The sequence below is a fragment of the Urocampus carinirostris genome, chromosome 2, assembly GCF_059441175.1.
Source record: "Urocampus carinirostris isolate Australia breed hairy pipefish chromosome 2, RoL_Ucar_1.0, whole genome shotgun sequence".
NCBI lineage: Eukaryota > Metazoa > Chordata > Actinopteri > Syngnathiformes > Syngnathidae > Urocampus > Urocampus carinirostris.
The window spans coordinates 31,748,255-31,768,674 of NC_142350.1; the positions used below are offsets into that span (position 1 = coordinate 31,748,255).

Genomic DNA, 20,420 nt, shown 5'->3' on the forward strand with positions numbered 1-20,420 from the left:
TTTGTATAATTAACAAACAAAAGGTGATTTTGAAAGCAACAAAATACTTCATATGTACTATTGACCAGTGGTGTGAACACATAGACACTAGGTGGTTTTCAATCTATACTCTGCACCCTTTTAAAATAATGCCCTTTTCATTTTTTAAAAAACGAATACAGTTACTGTAAATATTGAACCAATCTTAAGCAGAATAACAATTTTTTTGTTGTTATATCAAAGAAAAAAAATAATGATTTAAATTCACTAGGGAGCGGGAACTTATATTATAAACACAAACTCCTATTGTAATTTCTCTTTTTTGATCCTTGGAAAAAAATATGTGTTAAATGTTAAAAAGTAGTTTAAAATATTATGAATAAAAGTCTAATTGCATTTAAACATATAACCATAAGTTATTTATTAAATTGACACATTTATAAAGAAATACTCAAATTGTTTACCTTGGAGTGCCATGTCTAATTTGTTGCATACAGTATTTCACTCCGCTTGTTATCATTTACAATAGAGACAATTCAATTCATATACTATTTATATACAGTAAAATTGATCCCTATGAGTCTGTGCACACCACAGCTGATGACACACTGTCTGCCACTGCTTACGTTTTTGCCCCTGCGCTATATTTACATACTATTTGGGTTTCTTAAAACAGGCCACAAGATGTAAGTGACACTTGCTTTTGTTGACTGCAGTTAGTGTCATCGCTATACCCGCTACCAGATAATAGATATTTATCGCTTTCCCTTTGTGCAACAGTTTACTATACAAATAGTAAAAACTATGTATATCTGTAAAATCCATAAATTGCCTTCACATTCCATTAGCTAGGAGTTTGTGGAAGCACTTTAAAATGAGGTTTAAATACATGCTCGTTAAATGCAATAATAAATGTTTACAGGAATGGAATAGGGTCTCCATTTGGAAAAGTCATTGTGATGTGGCCCAAACACCTCTTTTGGTTCAATTACCGCAGGCTATTAGCTGCCCTAAGAGAGCATGTCTGAGACCATCTGCCTTTATGACCTGCCGTTACTTGACCTCAGACAACGGTTGAAAAAAAAAGAAAAAAATAATAATAAAACACATAGGTCAAACATGAGCCATTACCTCTTTGGTGAATTGAGGTGCAAAATGTCTCAAATTTTTAATTGTCCTTTCATCTTCCGCCGAATCTTCCAGTGGCCAACAATATTCATATACAATATCATTGTGGGGTTAAAAAGCAGTTTTGTCTGTATCGTATTTCTTCATAATTACAACTGTGTCAGTTCAAGTCAGGTTTATTTGTATAGCCCTTAATCCTAGACTCTCAAAGGGTTGCACAGATTATTGCAAACCACAGACAATTATTACACCATCCCCTGATCAAAAACCTACATGAGGGCAAAGAAAAACTCAAAAACCTCAACATGAGGAGAATGAAGAATCCTTGAGAAGGGACCGCACGTGAGGTAATCCCTCTTAGAGGATGACCAGACTGCAATGGATGTTGCAATAATAAATAATACACAGATATTGTCAACATAAAATATAGGTTATTCATATGCTATAGAATAGAAGTGTCTTTTAAGCTTAGATTTAAACATTTCCACTGAGGTTGCAGATCGAATCTCAGGGGGAAGAGCATTACACAGTACCGGGGCCCGAATGGAGAACACTCTTGAACCTGCAGATCTCTCCTTGGCTCTTGGGATCACCAGTAGACCAGCATTTTCAGAGCGAAGGCTGCAGACCAGAACATAGGGGGAAAAGAAAATTACATTTTTATATAAACACATTAACCCTGAAAAACACAGGAAGTATAATTAAATTATTTATAAATAAAAAAGGTAAAATTCAAAACAATGATAACCTTTTTAATGTTTAATTTATTTAAAGTCAGCAAAACAAAATCCCCAACAATGCACGTTGACCAATCACAAGAGAAAAAAAGGCATCTCAGAGGGAGCCAGCTGTTGATTGGTGAGGAGTTGGCTCTCTTCATTTACTTCCAGATTGAGATCAGAGAGCCTTTTCGTTTAAGAATACCACGACTCAGGGTGCTCACACTTTTGGTGAATCAGCCCTCATACGCCTATTCTTTTGGCGCCAGTGAATGCTGTATTCGTAATCGCTTTCTGACTATACTGTATGCTAGTCGCTATTTTGAATGATTGACATTATCCCAAAAGTCGCTGTTGTCAGGGGTGCGCGGACACGCTACAGTTGGCGTTCCGCAGCCAAAGTAATGCACTGCTTTTGACCGTCAGTAACAAAAACGGCGTTGTAACAGCGTAAAAGGTAATTAGTTAGATTACTCCATCACTGAAAAAAATAACCACGTTACTTTAAAAAGGCATTGTTTCTAATGCTGCCTCAGTTGTACAATGCACACTCTAAAAACTCGGTCAAAAATTGACAAATTAATCATTAGTTTGAGTTATTTCACCCAACTTCCCAGGTTATTTTGTTTTCAAAATTGGTAATTTTGTACAAGAAATATTAAGGAATGAATGGACTGCATTTATATAGCGCCTTTCAAGTCACTGAACACCTCCCAAAGTGCTTCACAATGTATTACATACTTACCCATTCATTAGGGGTTCAGTATCTTGCCCAAGGACATTTCAACAGTTTACTCGGAAGAGCCAGGAATCGAACCTGCGACTTTTCGGTCCTATGATGATCACTCTAACTCCTCCTGAGCCACTAGCGCCCTATGGCATTTATGAGGTTGGATATTGTTCTTAGACTATGTTATCACATAAAAATGCAAAAACCAGAAAAGCAATCGTTAATAACTTTAGTGTGCATATTTGGTATGACAGGGTTGGGGAGCAGCGGAACAGATGTTACAGCGTTACGTAATTAGGATACAAAGATTGAAAAAGTATATTGTTTTTTTTTACAAGAGAGCAAGTACATGAGAGAAAGAGAGACCAAGGGAGCAAGTTAAGAGAGATAGAGAGAGAGAGAGAGAGAGAGAGAGAGAGAGAGAGAGAGAAAGAGAGAGAGGCTTAGATGGACGGACGGACGGCAGACTCACAAACAAATCGCAAAAATAACGTGATTACCGTAAAATTCGGACTATAAGGCTTTTTTCCCAAACCTCTCAAGTTTTGAAAATATCTCATGTTTCAATGATGGCACATGCGGTTTATAGTCAGGTGCGGCCTATGTATGTACAAAATGTTTTTTCCTTTAAAAATGTACTGGGTGTGGCTTATGATCAGGTGTGCCTCATAGTCTGAACTTTACGGTATATAAAGTATATATACTGTACAAAAACTGGCTTTACCTGCTAGTTATTAAGCAGATCAAAACATAACAAACGTAGTGTATTTTGTGTTTAGGAACAAAACAGCTACGGTGAATGGTACTCAGACCTTCCATGATTATACAAAGTAAAACAAAATAAAAAAAAACATTAGAGTTGATCATCCATTTGATCAAGTTTTGGTTTCAATCTAAACCAGACAGGTGCATTATCAGAGAGTTGGCAACTTTTATCTCATCTCATCTTTCATCCTGACCAGAATATGAGATCGTATCCCCCTACGAAGTGGACCACCAAGGTGCTTACATCTCCCACGAGATCAGCCACCACCAACGCAGACGACGAAGATCTCTGTTCGCTTCAAATCCTGATAGCGGTGCTGAAACGGCTCACTTCCGGGTGAGCGGCTTGGGACAGGACTTCCACATGGAGCTACAGGAGGCTTCCGGCAAGCTGATTGCTCCTGGCTTCACCGTCCAGGTCCTGGGAAACAACGGCACCAAGAGCCTGAGGGCTTACCAGCGGGACAGCCTCTGCTTTTACCAGGGGTCGCTCAGGCTAAAGGTCAACTCGTCAGTGGCGCTGTCCACATGCTTGGGGATGGTGAGTCTCAACATGCCTTCACTCCCATTACGGAAGAGTTTGAATGAGAAGGGAGGAGTTCATTAATCAGGTCTGCTTGTGTGGGATTTGGAAATAGAAATTTACTGTATTTTCCGGACTATTAGCTGCATCTAAAACCCCGATAATGACCAGAAATTTGAAAGTGCGCCTTATAACCCGATGCGCCTTATACGTATACCGGAAAATATAGTGGATAAAATTGGAAATGCATGCAGTATATGTGTGCTATAATACAAGGTTTTACGGTGTAAACATAGTATGCAGTGGGAATCAAACCCGGGAAACAGCACTCAGAGCACCTAAACCTAACCACCGGACCACCCGTGAGACAAATGAAGTACAAAAAGGCATTTGATTTTATCCCATTATTACACAATTTTTATTTCCGGTGCCAGGAACGAATTTTAGAGATGAAGGAAAAAGAAAGTCGTCCTGAAAGATATAAATAAACACAAAGTTCGATTCATTGTCAGATACACGAAAGAGTTGTTTCCCACGTCATAAATTTTCATTTTTATTTATATCTAATTCCTCTTATTAAGTGATAATAAACCTAACAAAAACAAGGAGGGGGCAGGCCAGTTTCCTGGGCTTTTCACCTATTGGTTAATCAGTGCTTAAGAATTGGCTAATACTACACAAAAGAAGAAAAAGTACACTGCAAAATACATGACAAAATAAATGACGAAATAATTGACACAATGCATAAAAATATGAATAAATTGCATTTATTTCATATACCTAAATATTAATAGATTTATTTATGTGGTCATCTATTATATGGGATATGTGTGTGGGTATTTATTCAGTTATTTATCTGTATATTAATTCTACATATTGCGGGATTTGTCTTATATAGAATTCTAGATGGATTGGTTTATAAAAAATATTCACAATAAATTCAAATTATGTAACTATATTTAGGTAAAAGTTATTGTTTTCTGAACATTTTGCACAGGAGAATACTTGATATAAATCTTTCTATAACTGAATTTTTGTCAGGTTAAAATAATTATTTGATTTCAAATCAATTTAAAAAAATTCTATGTTGACCAATAATAGAGAATTGGATTTTTGGTCATATTACCCATCCCTAAAAGAGTGAGCTTTTTGCAAAAACAATACCAGCCTCTAAACCTGTTTTGTTGCAGCTGGATGATTTTTATTCCATTTCTTGGTGGTCCAATTTGCTGCACAAAAATAAAGAGAAAATTGCAATCTAAAAAAAACTATATGAATACACATGTAATTAGCTGAGCATTGAACTGAGATTCACAGTAGGCTAATCATTTCCACATCTTTTTTATACCTCCAAACTCAAGTTCAAGTACAAAGTAGAAGACATGCCATCACAATTATTTCATAGCGGTCTGAGTTAGTCAGAACAGGACGTTTTGTTGCTTGCTATTGATTGGTTTTCATTCAAATTCAATCAAATCCACATTGGTAATTGGTACTTTCAATATTTTGTCTGAAAATGTTTCACTCAAACCACAAAGGAATTCTTCTTCTTTGTGTGTGGTGGCATTACTGAACATTGTAAAAGATCCTGTCTAAAGTCAGGCGCTGTTTGAATACAATTTGGATGTGAGGGGTGATTCCCGGTAGTACAGGGACAATGTCATCATTTGCTCAATATTTTTACGGAAATGTAGGCAGTTCTTACATCCATTTTTACACCTCTTTACATATGCAGGTATCACAAATCTTCATATTCATTCACAGACTAAATGAAGGTCAACAACTATAACAAAAATGCCGGAAACTACCACCCCCAAAACTATTAACTATTAGTGAAGAGTCATTTGCGAAAGTAATGGCTCTATGAGCCTGCTCTTTGAAGTGAAAGTCGGTAGCCGGCTCTGGATCAACTCTTTTTTTTCTCTCTAACGTTTTCTCTGTTGAATGCGTACATAAATGGTCCACATGCACGGTGTCACCTCAGAGTGCGAGACAGAGGACGAAAAGAGTCAAAAAGAAAAGATTCAAACTTCGACTCATTTAAATGATCATTACACATTCTAATTTTCCATGTTTCCGTCTTTTTTTATTAAGCCAAGCCGAAAGAGTCTGTTCTCTAAAATGAGCTGTAATTCTCATCACCATTTGCAGAGATCAGAATAACACTTTTTTTAAAAAAGTATGAATTCATTTTGTGCATAAAGTTGTATAGTCCGTGGTAAAATATGGATGAAAGAACCACAAATGTCAAAGAGCCGTTCAGAGCAGAAAGACCAAGCTCTATTTCATGAGCCGAGCCAAAAGAGTTCTCCAAAAAGCAAGAATTCCCATCACTATCATCCTTAGAGAGAAAGCACAAAATTTGACATTTCTAACAAAAGTAGATTGCTTACAATGTTAAATTATTTGAATAATATGTACTCATATATACTCATACATTTAAGGCACCCCAAATAAAAGTTCAAAAGTGCCATCATAGTATTAATAAAACAAACATTCAATTAATAAAAAAGACATTTTGAAAATGAAAATCTTTTAGCTAACTAGCGGACAAGTATCTAATACTGTACGTTATCTTTCTAAAATAAGTGTGTCATTTTTATGAGGAATGTACTCAATATTATTTTAAATATTTGAATCATAATTGTATTATAATTGATTTTTAAATGTTAAAATTGTTTTATTTTCATAATGCTGTAATTGATTTAATTGTCAGTTTTTTTTAAATTTATTTTTTATTAAAGTACGTTTTTATTATAAAGTCATTTTACACAATGCCTATTTCATATTTTCCGAATGACTCCTTCAATCAAAGTTGGTGGGTTGGGCCTGAAGGCAACCCAAGAGTGTCACAATTATATTAATAAAACATAGATTAAATGTATAAAAAATGTCATGTTAAGTAAAAAAAAATAGTGATTTTATTAATTTCATATTTGTTTTATTGATGAGAGTATTATCAATAAATAATATTGATAATGCTATCAATATTATTTGGTTCTAATCTGAAATAATTGTTATTCTGACTAAGAAATAAGTATAATTGTGTTGCAAAATTCAAGCCAAGTCCTGTTTTTTTGTATAGCCCTTAATCACAAAGAGTCTCAAAGGGCTGCACAGACCATATATTATGAATGAAAACTTTATTTCGAACATAAAAATAAAAACAGGACAAAAACAATGAGTCAACAACGAAATAATGTCACACAACATGTTCGAAAAGGGGTAGTCAGAAGCAGATGCTTATTTTTCCTACCCCTTTATCTTCCCTATTAAATACATTTTATAGATAGCTCCTCTTGTGTCCAATACAACAAAATCTCATGGATATACTTATTACATAGGTCAGATATCAATAATTATAATAGTTACAATAATCACATATTTTATACACTAATCTTCGCAATACCCATCCCTCAACGTCATAATGCGCATAATGTCACTGCGGCACCAGTGATAATATCAATAAAAATAAACACAATACTTAATACCGTTCTGATGTGATAATAGCACAATAACAACAAGTTAGCCATAGTTTGAAGTGCAGTATTTCCAGTCTCCCTCATATCCCATTTTCTTCATCTTTGTATTTCGCCAGTAATGCTTTTTTGTATTTAAATTTGAACACATGGATATTTGGACATTGTTTGATTTCATTTTGCAAATTATTCCAAAGTCTGACTCCACACACAGACACACACATACTTCTCCTGGTGGTTCTCACCTTTGGGATTTTGAATTCACCAAAGCCCCTCAAGTTATAATTTCCCTCTTTCCGAGTGAATAATCTTTGTATGTTTTCTGGCACTATGTTTTTGTTGACCTTAAATAACAGTTGTGAAGTGAAAAATTTTATTAAATCATCCAATTTCAATAAATTGGACTGCATGAATAAAATATTGGTATGATCCCGATATCCTACCCTGTGTATGGTTCTTATTGCACGTTTTTGAAGGATAAAAAGGGGCTGTAGTGAACTTTTGTAATTATTGCCCCAGACTTCTGCAATTATGTTAAATATGGCAGAACGAGAGAACAATATGATAAATACAATGCATTATAATGTAAAAGAACTTTGGTTTTATTAATTATTGAAATGCTTTTAGATACCTTTGTTTGTATGTGTCTGATGTGTGTTTTCCAACTTAATTTATTGTCTATTATGACCCCTAAAAACTGAATTTCTGATACAATGTCTATTGTGACACCATCCATTTTTACTTCTAAATCTTGATTTGCCTTACGATTACCAAAGAATATTACTTTGGTTTTATTTAAATTTAAAGATAATTTATTTATATCCATCCATATTTTTAGGTTAATTAGTTCACGATTAATACAGGTTACCAAATCCATATAGTTATCATTTGAATAGAAAATGTTAGTGTCGTCTGCAAATACTACTATTTTCAATAGTTTTGAAACATTAAAAATATCGTTAATATATAAATTAAATAGCTTTGGTCCCAGGATAGAACCCTGTGGTACTCCACAACAGATGTCCAAATATTCAGATGAAAACTCTCCCATTTTTACATATTGCTTCCTCCCCGTCAAATAACTTTGAATCCATTTCAAAGCCACTCCCCTGATGCCATATCTTTCCAGTTTTTTTAATAGTATATTATGATTAATGGTATCAAATGCTTTTTTTAAGTCAATAAATACCCCGACTGCGTATCTCTTCTTTTCTATACTGTGGGTGATTTCTTCTACTGCATCAATAATTGCCATTGTTGCTGATCTGTTTGCTCTATTATTACAAACTACAGACTATAATTACACCATCCCCTGATCTAAAACCTACATGAGGGCAAGGAAAAGGTAAAAAACCTCAGCATGAATATCATGAAGAAATCTTGAGAAGGAACCGCACTTGAGGTAATTCCCCTTCCAGGATGACCAGGCTGCAACGCATGTTGCAATAACAAATAATACACACATATTGTCAACATGAAAAATAGATCATTCATAAGCTATGGAATAGATGTGTGTTTTAAGCCTAGATTTAAACAGTTCCATTGAGGTTGCAGATCGAATCTCATGGGGCAGAGCATTCCACAGCGTGGGGGCCCGAATGGAGAACACTCTTAAACCTGCTAATATCTTCTTGGCTCTTGGGATCATCAGTAGACCAGCATTTTCAGAGCGAAGGCTCCAGAATTTACACAGAAGTTTGTAGTAAATTAATGTGTTTTTACAAGTTTACTACAACTAATTACTACCGGACAAAAATAATTGTCTCATTTTTTGTTAACACAAGTTTTAAAATACTGGTAAAAAGTCAAAATAAGCATTTCAATTTCAAGTACCATTTTTATTACAAACAACAGAGCCCAGACGTCTCTTTGGTCTGAAGAAATTCCCAGAAACATCGAATGCACTTAAAAAGAAAAGAGCATTCTAACTCGTTTATGAAATTGGATGGAACTGGAAAAAAACATTAACATTGATTATAATATAATTTTTGCCATATATTTCTTCAAAGTGATAAAGGGTCTTGAAACAAATTCCAAACATTTTCATAAAAAAAAAAGAAGGGCTAGTCAGTTTCCAGACCTTTAAAGGACGCAACTGAGTACTATAAAGTCAGTGTACGCATTGTTTTGTGCCTCGGCCACCTACATACACTGTAAAAGTGGTGTTTCAAGTGAAGAACAGAACTATAACGTTTTTCAAAGTTAAAAGTGATTGATGGTTCACATGAAAGAGCCAAGCACATGAAATAAATAGTCCTTTTGCCAACGGTGTAAAAGTCCATCTGTAAATCAATTATTTTCTATGTCCGCCAATATTTCAGGCTCATCTTGTGCGTCTCGTTCTGAATATCACGTGAGAAAGTGTTCAACACATGGTGCCTGTCGTTTCTGAATTGCTGACGAACTCTTTTGAGGAGGTTCAAGCTTCTCTGTGGTTCTTTTATATACAGTAAATCACTTCTGTCCTTGGTGTCTTTTCGTGACGAGCGTCTGGGGCATTGTTTAGTGATTCTGAAGGATTCAGAATCGAGACGCTCCAACAGTGGAAACAATAATGGAACATGTACAGTATGCATGACTGAAGAACTTTATTGATGCACTAAAAGCAAGCAGAGGATTATTTGAGATAACTCCAGGCAACAAATTCACGCTTCAATATAGCTGCCAATTTTCCCTCATCTGTTAACACTCATGCAACATAACAAGCTGATACATGTTTTACGGAGCTACGCTAATCGCAAAACGCGTTATTCCTGGAAACTTTTTTTTTTCCAAAACATACATTGAAGTCACTGAAAGCTCAACACTTTGTGTTACTGTCACCCAAGATTCACTCAGAGGTTTCTTACTTGAGGGCTTCGCATGGTGATATGAACAGTATTTCTATAAAAAACAGTAATTGGAAACAGGTACGACTTGCCTCATTTGAAACATAATGCAGTTACCCGCCAGATTACTAATACCAAAACGTAGCACGTTACTCTGAAAGTTACTATCAAGTTACAAATGATTACCTTATATACTCGTGTGGAAGCCAACCCCTGCTTAAAAATAGGCACACAATGAAATAAATTAATAAATTGTGTATACCAACCTGTGGAAGCAGTGTGCCGTTCATATTTCTTGACTTGTGGAATTCTGAGAGAACACTTTTGAAATTAACACTTAGCCGAGACATTCCATATCCTTTTTGTCTCTGGGTTACAAAACACTCTAAGATTTCTTTTTCCATTTCTGGGTATTGTCCAAGACGGGTTTTTTTCACCAGGCATGGTGTATTTAAAAATAGTTTTACAAATATAAAGACCAAAAAATATGCACGCTTTTAATGTTAATTCTGTGCTCATGTTCAGCCCATTTTTGGGGGTTCAAGTCAAGCACCCCCAAAAATCATTTTTTTTAAATGGATTTTCCTTAATAAAGGACAGGGTAGGCTTATATGATTAAAAATGCTAGTTATATATAAAAACAAGTCAAACAAAACCAAAATGTGAACACCGCAGCGTCGGAAATAGTTGAGTCCGTTTAATTCCTAGCACCGCTCTCACTCCTCTTTTGCTCGGCTAGCGTCACTTGCGGCATAGTAACAGAATCTTTGGAGGCTTTTGTTTATTACCGTGAGAGTATGTTATTATGGAAGCCCAAGAGTGCCATAATTCAATTAAAAAAATAACACTCAGTGAATAAAAACAGCCTTAAATGAACATTCAATTGATGAAAATGGCTTTTAAAATAAAAAAGTCTTTGGCAAAAAATTATGTTACCATAATTGAATTTTACATGTTGTATCACGGGCAGCACGGCGGCGCAGTGGTTAGCGCTTGTGCGGCACAGTTCATGTCATGGGAACCTGTCGTGGGTTCAAATCCAGCTCCAGACTTCCTGTGCGGAGTTTGTATGTTCTCCCCGTGCTTGCGTGGGTTTCCTCCGGGCACTCCGGTTTCCTCCCACGTTCCAAAAACATGCATTTCAGGTGAATTGGCCAGTCCAAATTGTCCCTAGGTGTGAATGAGCGAGTGAGTTGTCTGTCCCCGTGTGCCCTGCGATTGGCTGGCAACCAGTTCAGGGTGTCCCCTGCCCACTGCCCGGAGATGGCTGGGATGGGCTCCAGCCCCCCCGTGACCCTAATGAGGATAAGCGGTACGGCTGATGAGATGAGATGAGAGATGTTGTATCACTTTAAGTGAATTGAAAAACATGTTTTTAAACAGCAAAACTCTGTGGGTGTCCAGCACCCCTGATGCTCTCAATCGAAAATCGCCTATTTACAGTCATTTGAAATGCATTTTTTGACCACTAGATCTCGATGTATTGTGTAGTGCAACCAGAAACAAATGCTAAAAATCACAAGTTAGAATACAAACTGCAAAAACTCATGTACATATGTAATCCCCTTCTAAGTGAGGGAAATAAAATTAAAAAAATTATCATCCTTTGAGTATTTAAAGAAAAAGCTCATTTTATGATATGAAAATACATGCGTGTGTGCTGTTTATTTAATTAATATAATTTTTTGACAATTTATTACCACTGAGACGCACTGAAAAATATACACTGTCACTTAAATTGCAGCTCTAGCAGATTATGGGTTAATTTAGAACTGACTTATTTATTTTCATATTCATCCCTAATATTTGTATTTGTAAATACTTATTTTGTGTAGGGAACTAAAACAAATATATTTGGGAATAAGTCACGTCATGTTTATTTGTATAGCCCTTAATTATTAAGACTCAAAGGGCTGTTCACACTAAAAACTACTATTACAGCATTCTCTGATCTTAAACCTACATGAGGGCAAGGACAAACTCAAAAACCTCAGCATGAGGAGAATGAAGAATCCTTTTAAAGGGGCCACACATACAGTGTAATGTTTTTATCAGATTTTTGTGGAAAACCCGATTTGGCCCAACCTCACTCAGACCCAAGCTCTGTCGGTCCCCTAGTAAATTGAGTTTGAGACCCCTGGTCTATAAAGAGACTTTCCTTTTTGGTGTACATAAGCATGCAGACCTCCGGTAGTTCCTGAGACAGTGAGCTTCTCAGCCCAGTTTTCACACGATTTAAGACAAAATAACTCATATGCAACCTGAGTACAGGAAAGGCTTAACAAGTCAAGTCAAGTCATTTTTATTTGTATAGCTCTTAATCACAAAGAGTCTCAAAGGGCTTCACAGGTTATTACACAAACTATTTTTTCAGACTATTATTACATCATCCCCCGATCTGGAACCAACATGAGGGCAAGGAAAAACTCAAAAAAGCTCAACATGAGGAAAATGAAGAAACCTTGAGAAGGGACCGCTCATGTGGTATCCCCCTTCCAGGATTACCAGACAGCAAAGGATGTTGCAATCACAAATAATACAGAGATATTGTCCGCGAAAAGTATAGGTTATAAATATGCTATAGCGTAGAAGTGATTCTTAAGCTTAGATTTAAACATTTCCACTGAGGTTGCAGATCGAATCTCAGGAGGAAGAGCATTCCACAGCACCGGTGCCTGGAAGGAGAACGCTCTCGAACCAGCGGAACACTTCTTGGCTCTCGGGATCACCAGAAGACCGGCGCTCTCAGAACGAAGACTTCGGACCGGAACATAGGGGGAAATCAGATCTGAAAGATATGAGGGAGCAAGTCCATGTATGATTTTGTATAATACTAAGAGAACCTTGAAATCACATCTTAGGCTATCAGGGAGCCAATGCAGGTTGGCCAAAATCGACGTGATGTGATCGGACTTTTTTGTCCTAGTTAAAAGCCTCGCTGCGGCATTTTGTACCAGCTGAAGACTCTTGTTTCTGGACTTCGGGAGACCGGAGAGTAGTGCATTACAGTAATCGAGACGGGAGGTAACAAACGCGTGAATTATAATCTTCGCATCCGACTGAGACAGTATAGGACGAATTTTAGCAATGTTACGAAGATGGAAGAAAGCGGTTTTAGTAATTTTCTTCACATGTGTTTGAAAGGACAGATCGTCGTCAAATATGACACCTAAATTTTTAACTGAGTCACTCTGTGTAATGTGACATTTGTCAATGTTCACAGCAGTTTTTGAGAATAAGTCGCGGCATTTAGATGGACCAATAACTAACATTTCGGTCTTTTCAGAGTTAAGACGCAAGAAATTGAGTGACATCCACTCTTTTATCTCAGTGAGGCAGGCCTCCAAATTTCCACAATTTAGTGTGGCAGATACATCCAACGGAAGATATAGTTTAGTGTCATCTGCGTAGCAGTGGAAACTGATATTATACTTGCGAATAATATCACCTAATGGAAGCATGTAAATGCTGAAAAGAAGGGGACCAAGCACTGAACCCTGCGGAACACCACAGGTAACATTAAAGAGCTCATATGTCATTTCGCCATATCTAACACAGTGCGTCCTATCTGAGAGGTAGGATCTTAACCATGAGAGGACGGTTCCTGAGAGACCAATCCATTTTTCCAACCGTTCAAGTATCCCAACCCAATGACATGGTAGGCATCAGTAGGGAGCTTTTGATTGTGATCGGACCTGTTTTTATCTTCTTTTTCATTTATTTTTTCATCTTTTGTTTCTTTTTTTTCCCAAACTTTTTTACTTCTTTTTTTTAGCATTTTTTATATATATATTTTTTTTTTCTGCTTTTTTCCTTCCTTTTTCTCATTTCATTGTATTCTTTTGATTCTTTATCTTTTTTCTTTTATCATTGTTTCTTTTTTCTCATTTTTTGCCTTCATTTTTTTATTAAGCTGTTGTTTCTTTTGTTATTGTTCTTTTTGTCTTTTTAAGCTTTATTTGCCCCCCAAAAGTGATTTTTTTGCATAACGTTACACAATAGTGTTTAAAGTATGGATAAATGCAACAAAATAAATCTTAAGAGGCTTTTCGGAGCTCTTTTGGGTGAGCCAAGAGAGCTGCTTCTCGAAAAAAAGAGGGAATTCCAATTTTTATCAGCTTATTTGAGGGAGAGTAGCTATCTAACTCCTAAATTCAGCAAACACGTAGCATAACACATACTATGGACACACAGATGATAGGTGCAAGATGAGTGGAATGAATAATAACAGGCCTTCTTTTAAGGTGTTTATTTTTCTTTTCCTGGCTTTTTTGGTTCTAACTAGCTACTCTCTGTACCTGACTCATATCATTGGAACAAGGACACTTCGACATATAACACGGAGGAGCCGGGAATGGTAAAACTCACCTCATCTGTCGCACTGAATATGGCCAAATGGCTGACTAGAGAATGAATGCACGAGTAAGATTAGACATTGCAAGTGGCAGATGCGTGTTCAAATTATGTTTCTCATCAACTCCACCCTGTTTTCCCTTAGGGAAATCTTTCGTTCTTCACAATTATCCACTCCGGTATACGGCCCTACTGCCAATTTTTCTAACGTTTGCTTATCACTAGCTTAATTGATAGAATAGAATAGAATAGAATAGACTATACCTTTATTGTCATTGTTACAACATGGGATATATTGTGACAACGAAATTGGACCTGGCACTCCAGCTCCACATTTTACAGTGAGGATATAAGGAAAACAAAGAGATAAAGGAACAAAGAAGATGTTTGTACTGTCCTTGTTGTATAGGCTTTGTTTTCCTCGGGAGGGGGGGTGTATGAGGGGGTGAGGGACAGACAGAGATGGGCAGATCCAACTAGATGTTTGATCTTACTGTACACACGGTCCAGTGTTTTTTTTTCCCTAATTGCTCAGTCCACGTATTGAATGGATTTGGGAAGTACAGTCCTCAAACATGCCCGATTAAAGTCGCCGGCGATAGTCAGTAAGAATGTCTTACCTTTTATACATTACGCCAATGCATTACTGAAGTGCACTTGCATCATCATGGATTTAACGGCTTCACTGAGCCAATTGCATTTAAGAAACACTATTTTATTACATTTTCTTCTTATTGTTTGGTGACAAAAGGTACCCAGGACCACAGTATTTCTTCTAAGGAAGAAAAGAAGACTCCATGCAGGGTCAGGTGCACCTTTGACTGCAATGAACACTTCTTTTCTTAGTTCCATTTTTGTGAAACCTCCCACCTCTTCCTGTCTCTGCTTGTCTGGATGTGTCTGACTCCATGTGGGCCAGCTGCTTGCACCGTCCCAAGTAGTGTTTCGGGGATTTTATGACTGCTATTTGCACCTCAGGAAGTAAAGTGTGTAATCTGATGACTTGGCTATTTAGGAAACTCAATAGATGACCTAATCTCGCAACAAAAAATGTGGATGTAATGGAATAAAAGTTTAGGATATTTGGGGAAATTATAAAAAAAAAAAAAACATAATAATAATTTAAAAATGTTTTCCTAACCCGGATGTCTAAAGTCGGATTTGGGTCAAATCTGGCCTGTTTTAAAAAAAGGCAAGTGGCTGTTCAACATTGTTGACGTCAGTAGAAAAATGCATTAAAAAATAATTACATTTTTAATTATAAATAGCTGCAAGCTCTTTGCTGTGCTCTTAGGAGCATTCAGAATGTGGTTTGAGAACATTCTGCTTCTGGAATGAACCACTTGCAGTTTTGTTAGAAGATCGTTTTTAATGAATCAATCAATTAATATACCAAAGTCATATCTCCCCAGTGGGAGGTGGCTGGACTCTAGAACTAAAATTCAACAAACATTCATTACCCTAGGCTCTTTCTAACCTGACACAGAACATAATGCCCACAGCACAACAAGGGGTGAGTTGCCGTGCCATGCAACCTTTCATCAACGAGAGGCCCGACAGCATAAACTGGTTTACCCCCTCCACATCATATTCGTCGATATCATCCATCCTTACACCGTATGCCAAAATCAGCTCCCTTCCCAAAAAATAAAAAATAAATTCCAAATACCAAAAATCAAAGTTTGATCTAAAACAGTTTCCATGTCCACGCGACACATAGACCTGGGGTGGGCAAACTTTTTAGGCAGTGGGCCGCATTTTTTTTTGTATGGCATGCAAGATTGAAAAGCCAGGTGCACCATTTGTTGTCCACGGGCCGTGGTTTTTCCACCCCTGACATACACAGAGTAAAAGGAGGAAATTAGACAAAAAGTGACTAATACATAATCATATATTATGCCCATTAGGGCATAAGAATATAAACATTTACATTGGCTATAAAGTCATTAAGCTTGAGATTAGATAAACTAACAGTTGCTAAAATATAAACCTCATACATACATAATAATATAAACCTTACCACATACATAATAATTAAACATTACACCCATAGTTGCATGAGACTGGAGGAACTAAGAGTGGTTAGTACATTTTTTGGCACCCATTTGGTCCACTATGTGTTTACTATGTTATTACTCTGTTATTATTAGGTTGGAGTTTTCAGGGTAAAAATAGGCTCAATCAACCACCAAACATCATGCGAGTTAAATATCAAATTTCGTATAAATGAGCAAAAAATATCGACATCAAAACAGAAACAATCACCATAACCAAAACAGTCCTAGAAGACTCAATGATAAAAACATAAAAATAAATAACAGTACCAATTCTTATTGTATGTTAGGCCATTTTATAGGATACTTTAGCAGTAGACTTTAAAAGCATGGTAGGTGGCATTCAGTATTGGCAAATAATTCTAGTTTGAGATTAATGCATATGTAAAAAATCACTAAATTTGACGGCTGATAGCAAAATAAATACAGTTTTCAATTGAATTGTGCATTGTTGATGGTCCTCTTCTTGCTTTGGTTTTCTGTTTCTTTCTGAAAGGGCACCACGCCTCACTGCACTGATGACATGCATGTCGATGGTCATATCACGTATCAGGAAGACTGTGGACAAATGTGCCAGCCTGTATTTTTAGATCATTATTTTTATACAGCCATAGTTTGACGCTGAGAGTAAGTACATACTCATTCAATGAGAAGAGCCAAACCAGATATACGGCAGCTATGTGCTGGCATAACTTGTGGGTAACACCTGCAAATATTTGTTTTCTGCAGTTACCAACACATAGTAACATGCATACTATGAATTCTAAAATTTCTGCTGACCTGCAACATGTATTTATGAACTACATTTGCCTGACACGCGGAAGATCCCGGGTTCGAGCCCGCATGGAAACATTTGTTGGCCTGGAGAGGGATGGGCACCACCGGGCTGTACTTGTCCAAGACACACCACTGGATATGGTGCCCCTATTACCCTAGCGGTCAAGAGATCCATATAGTATACATTGTATGTCATCTTACAGCCTTCCTGCTGCTCCAGTTTTCAAAAGAAAGTCACTCCTAACCCACAGATTGTGGTGATAAATGATTTACTGCTTTTAATTTTGATGAAAGACTTCCTCATCCTCTGAGCAAGTGCATGCCAGCTTATTTTATCTCTAGATCAAACACAACAAATCTATTTAATTACTTTTTGTGAGTAAGATTTACACAACACGGAGGTTATTTGAGGTATTCAAGTCCCTAATATCAAGATAACATCAAATCATGACTCAGCCAGCCTCGCATAATTTTCTCCTGACATCCTCTATTTTCAGATACAATTTAACCCTGAGCAGCAAAACAGATGCTGAATTTAAAGAATCGGAGCCAGTAATTGAGGTGCGCCAAGTTGAATCTTGGCATACCGTCAGCAAAAAGAGACAATAGAAAGTTTAGAAGAGAGTGTATTTCCTTGTTGAAAATCCAACTGCACTACTTCAGGCTACTTTCCATTTATCTTCAGGGAAGGTGGACTGTATAACATGAAAGTCATTTACTTGTTACTTTACATTTTTCTCATACACACAAATTTTTTACAACTGCAAAGCAAACTTTAATTCTAAAACTTTCACTAATGTTCTAATGTACATGTTACAATGTCTTTGACTCATCAAGAATTAATACTTGTAATTGTATTTTCCATTTACAGGTTATAAAAACAAGATTTCAAACGGTAGTCAGGTTACCAAAATGGGCCTTTTAAAAACTGCATTGTCTATTTCTCCCCATTGTAGGGACTTAGATAAAAAGCAATTTTGAAGCTTATTATGTATAAGTCATACTTGTGAAATGTCAGCATCCTAATTGTTTGTTTTAAATGTTATCTCTTTAGATTTAACACATCAAAATACTAAAATGCTGAAACTGTGATACAATACGACAGGGATGTCAAACAATCACCAAGGGCAACACCAGCGTAATAGATATACTCAAAGGGGCCTGATTAAAATTATAAATGTAACATAATGTAGAGGAATTACATGGTATGTAAAATAAATTAACTACTCCTTGATTTTAAAAAAATCTAAACATATTACTTATTTAAGTAACAAACAATACAGTTGTATTGAAAAAAAAAGGTAGATACACGTACAATGTGTATAAACTGAATATAACAAAATATGTTTGGTAATTTTAAGGATATTTCTCAATTCCACTTATTGGCATTGACATGGTAACCCTGTTGTGTAGTGGAGCTGACTTTGTAGACATCATTGTCAATAGGCATTGTTGGAAATTTAGGTTTTTGTCAAAGCACTCTTGATCAATTTATTTTTAGATGGATACACATATTTAGATATTGCGGGCCACATAAAATTATGTGGTCAACGACATGTGTGTAACTCGTGTGCAATATGCCCTATAGGTTAACATAACAGGATTGTTATTATATTTTTTTCCTGCTGTTTTAAATTAGTGGGACCCTTTTCTCGGATAACTGTACTTTGCATCTTGTCTCCAGTCAGGTTTAATTCGTACTCACGACACAGACTACTTCCTGAGGCCGGTGCCCCGATACTATGCTCAAAGAGAAAACTTCACAGCACCTTCCCATCACCAGCCACACATCCTCTACAAGAGTGAGCGGACAAGAAGTCAACCTCGGGTCTTTCAGAAGAGATCGTCGGATTCGATTGCATACAACGGTTACAACACAAAAAGGCCATTTGGATTGAGCAGTGATGAACAGCAGCTGGGTTATCATCCCGATACTAACACAGATCATGATAAGAAGTATTACATGAGAAGAAATTACAATGGCTCCCATCAGCAAGACGATGTCTACATGTACAAGCGGAAGCAGAGGCAACACTTCTGCGGAAGACGGAAGAAATGTATGTAAGGGAAACTTCTCATTTTACTTAATGATGATATATAGCTCCTTTGAATTAAAAAAAAATCAATTGACACTGTAGGTTATCCTCCAACTTGAAAAAAAATCCATTCTACAAGAAAAATATTACTGGAAGGCTTTTTAGCCTGCTAATACTATCACTAATTCTATTGTTTAGGGCTGAGTTATGTGCCAAATTAGAATCCCTAGTCTGACTATTGCCCTCTGCCATGAGGAAAGAGAAGTGTGTGCCTCACTCTGCATCTGCAGACAGTCAGAACACTTCTACGTAGCATACTAATTGTATTATTAATATTCCTACTCTCATGAGAACATTCAAAGATTTTGAAAAAGAAAGACAACATTTTGAAGTTAAATGAGAAACAAACCTTTAACAATGAATAAACATTTGATATATTTTGAATCTTATATTTTCATGGCCTCCTCTGACAGTAAATCACTGTCTTAGGGGCCGGTCACACAGCCGTTTGCGGCTGAATCACGGCTAAAATTTTGCGGTTTTTTTTTTGCCTGTGGTTGCCCGGGATGGAAAATGCGCAAATTTGGCCAACCCGCTGTTCATCTGTGGTATGGCCGGAAAAAAGACGCCGGCGACTGTTCCGCTTCCTCATCGCGTCATTTCTGCGTCATTTTCTCGTGTGGACCACGGGTATAAAAGCTCCCGAGCCGGTGTTGTGCCCAAATCCGACTCCTACGCAACAGGCTCACCCCCCCACCGCCTCACGTGAACGCGCATTCTGCTGCGATCGCTTTTGACTTTTTCATCCGCGTTAACAAACGCATTTTGTAGAATACGATCGCACTTTATTGTTTAAATTAACGCGTTATATAGACTAGGATCTCCCACTTGTTATAATTATCTCGCTTTATAGTTTTAATAAGCGTTTTATATAGAATACGATCGCTTTCGTTGGAAGCGCAGCAGAATGCGCGTTCACGCGATGGGGGGGAGGATTTTATATACGGTGTGCATTACTGTTCGAATACGTTCACAACAAAAGCAAAGAC

General features: G+C 36.8%; 1 protein-coding gene across 1 annotated transcript in view; it reads left to right on the forward strand.

Moving 5' to 3' along the window:
• The window catches only part of adamts16 (ADAM metallopeptidase with thrombospondin type 1 motif, 16), a 69,692-nt gene that overhangs the window by 5,026 nt on the left and 44,246 nt on the right, over positions 1-20,420 (forward strand). Inside the window, exons 3-4 of the mRNA XM_088327913.1 lie at positions 3,519-3,862; positions 19,020-19,392. Coding sequence (XP_088184039.1) covers positions 3,519-3,862; positions 19,020-19,392 — 717 coding nt within the window. The remainder of the gene's footprint in view (positions 1-3,518; positions 3,863-19,019; positions 19,393-20,420) is intronic.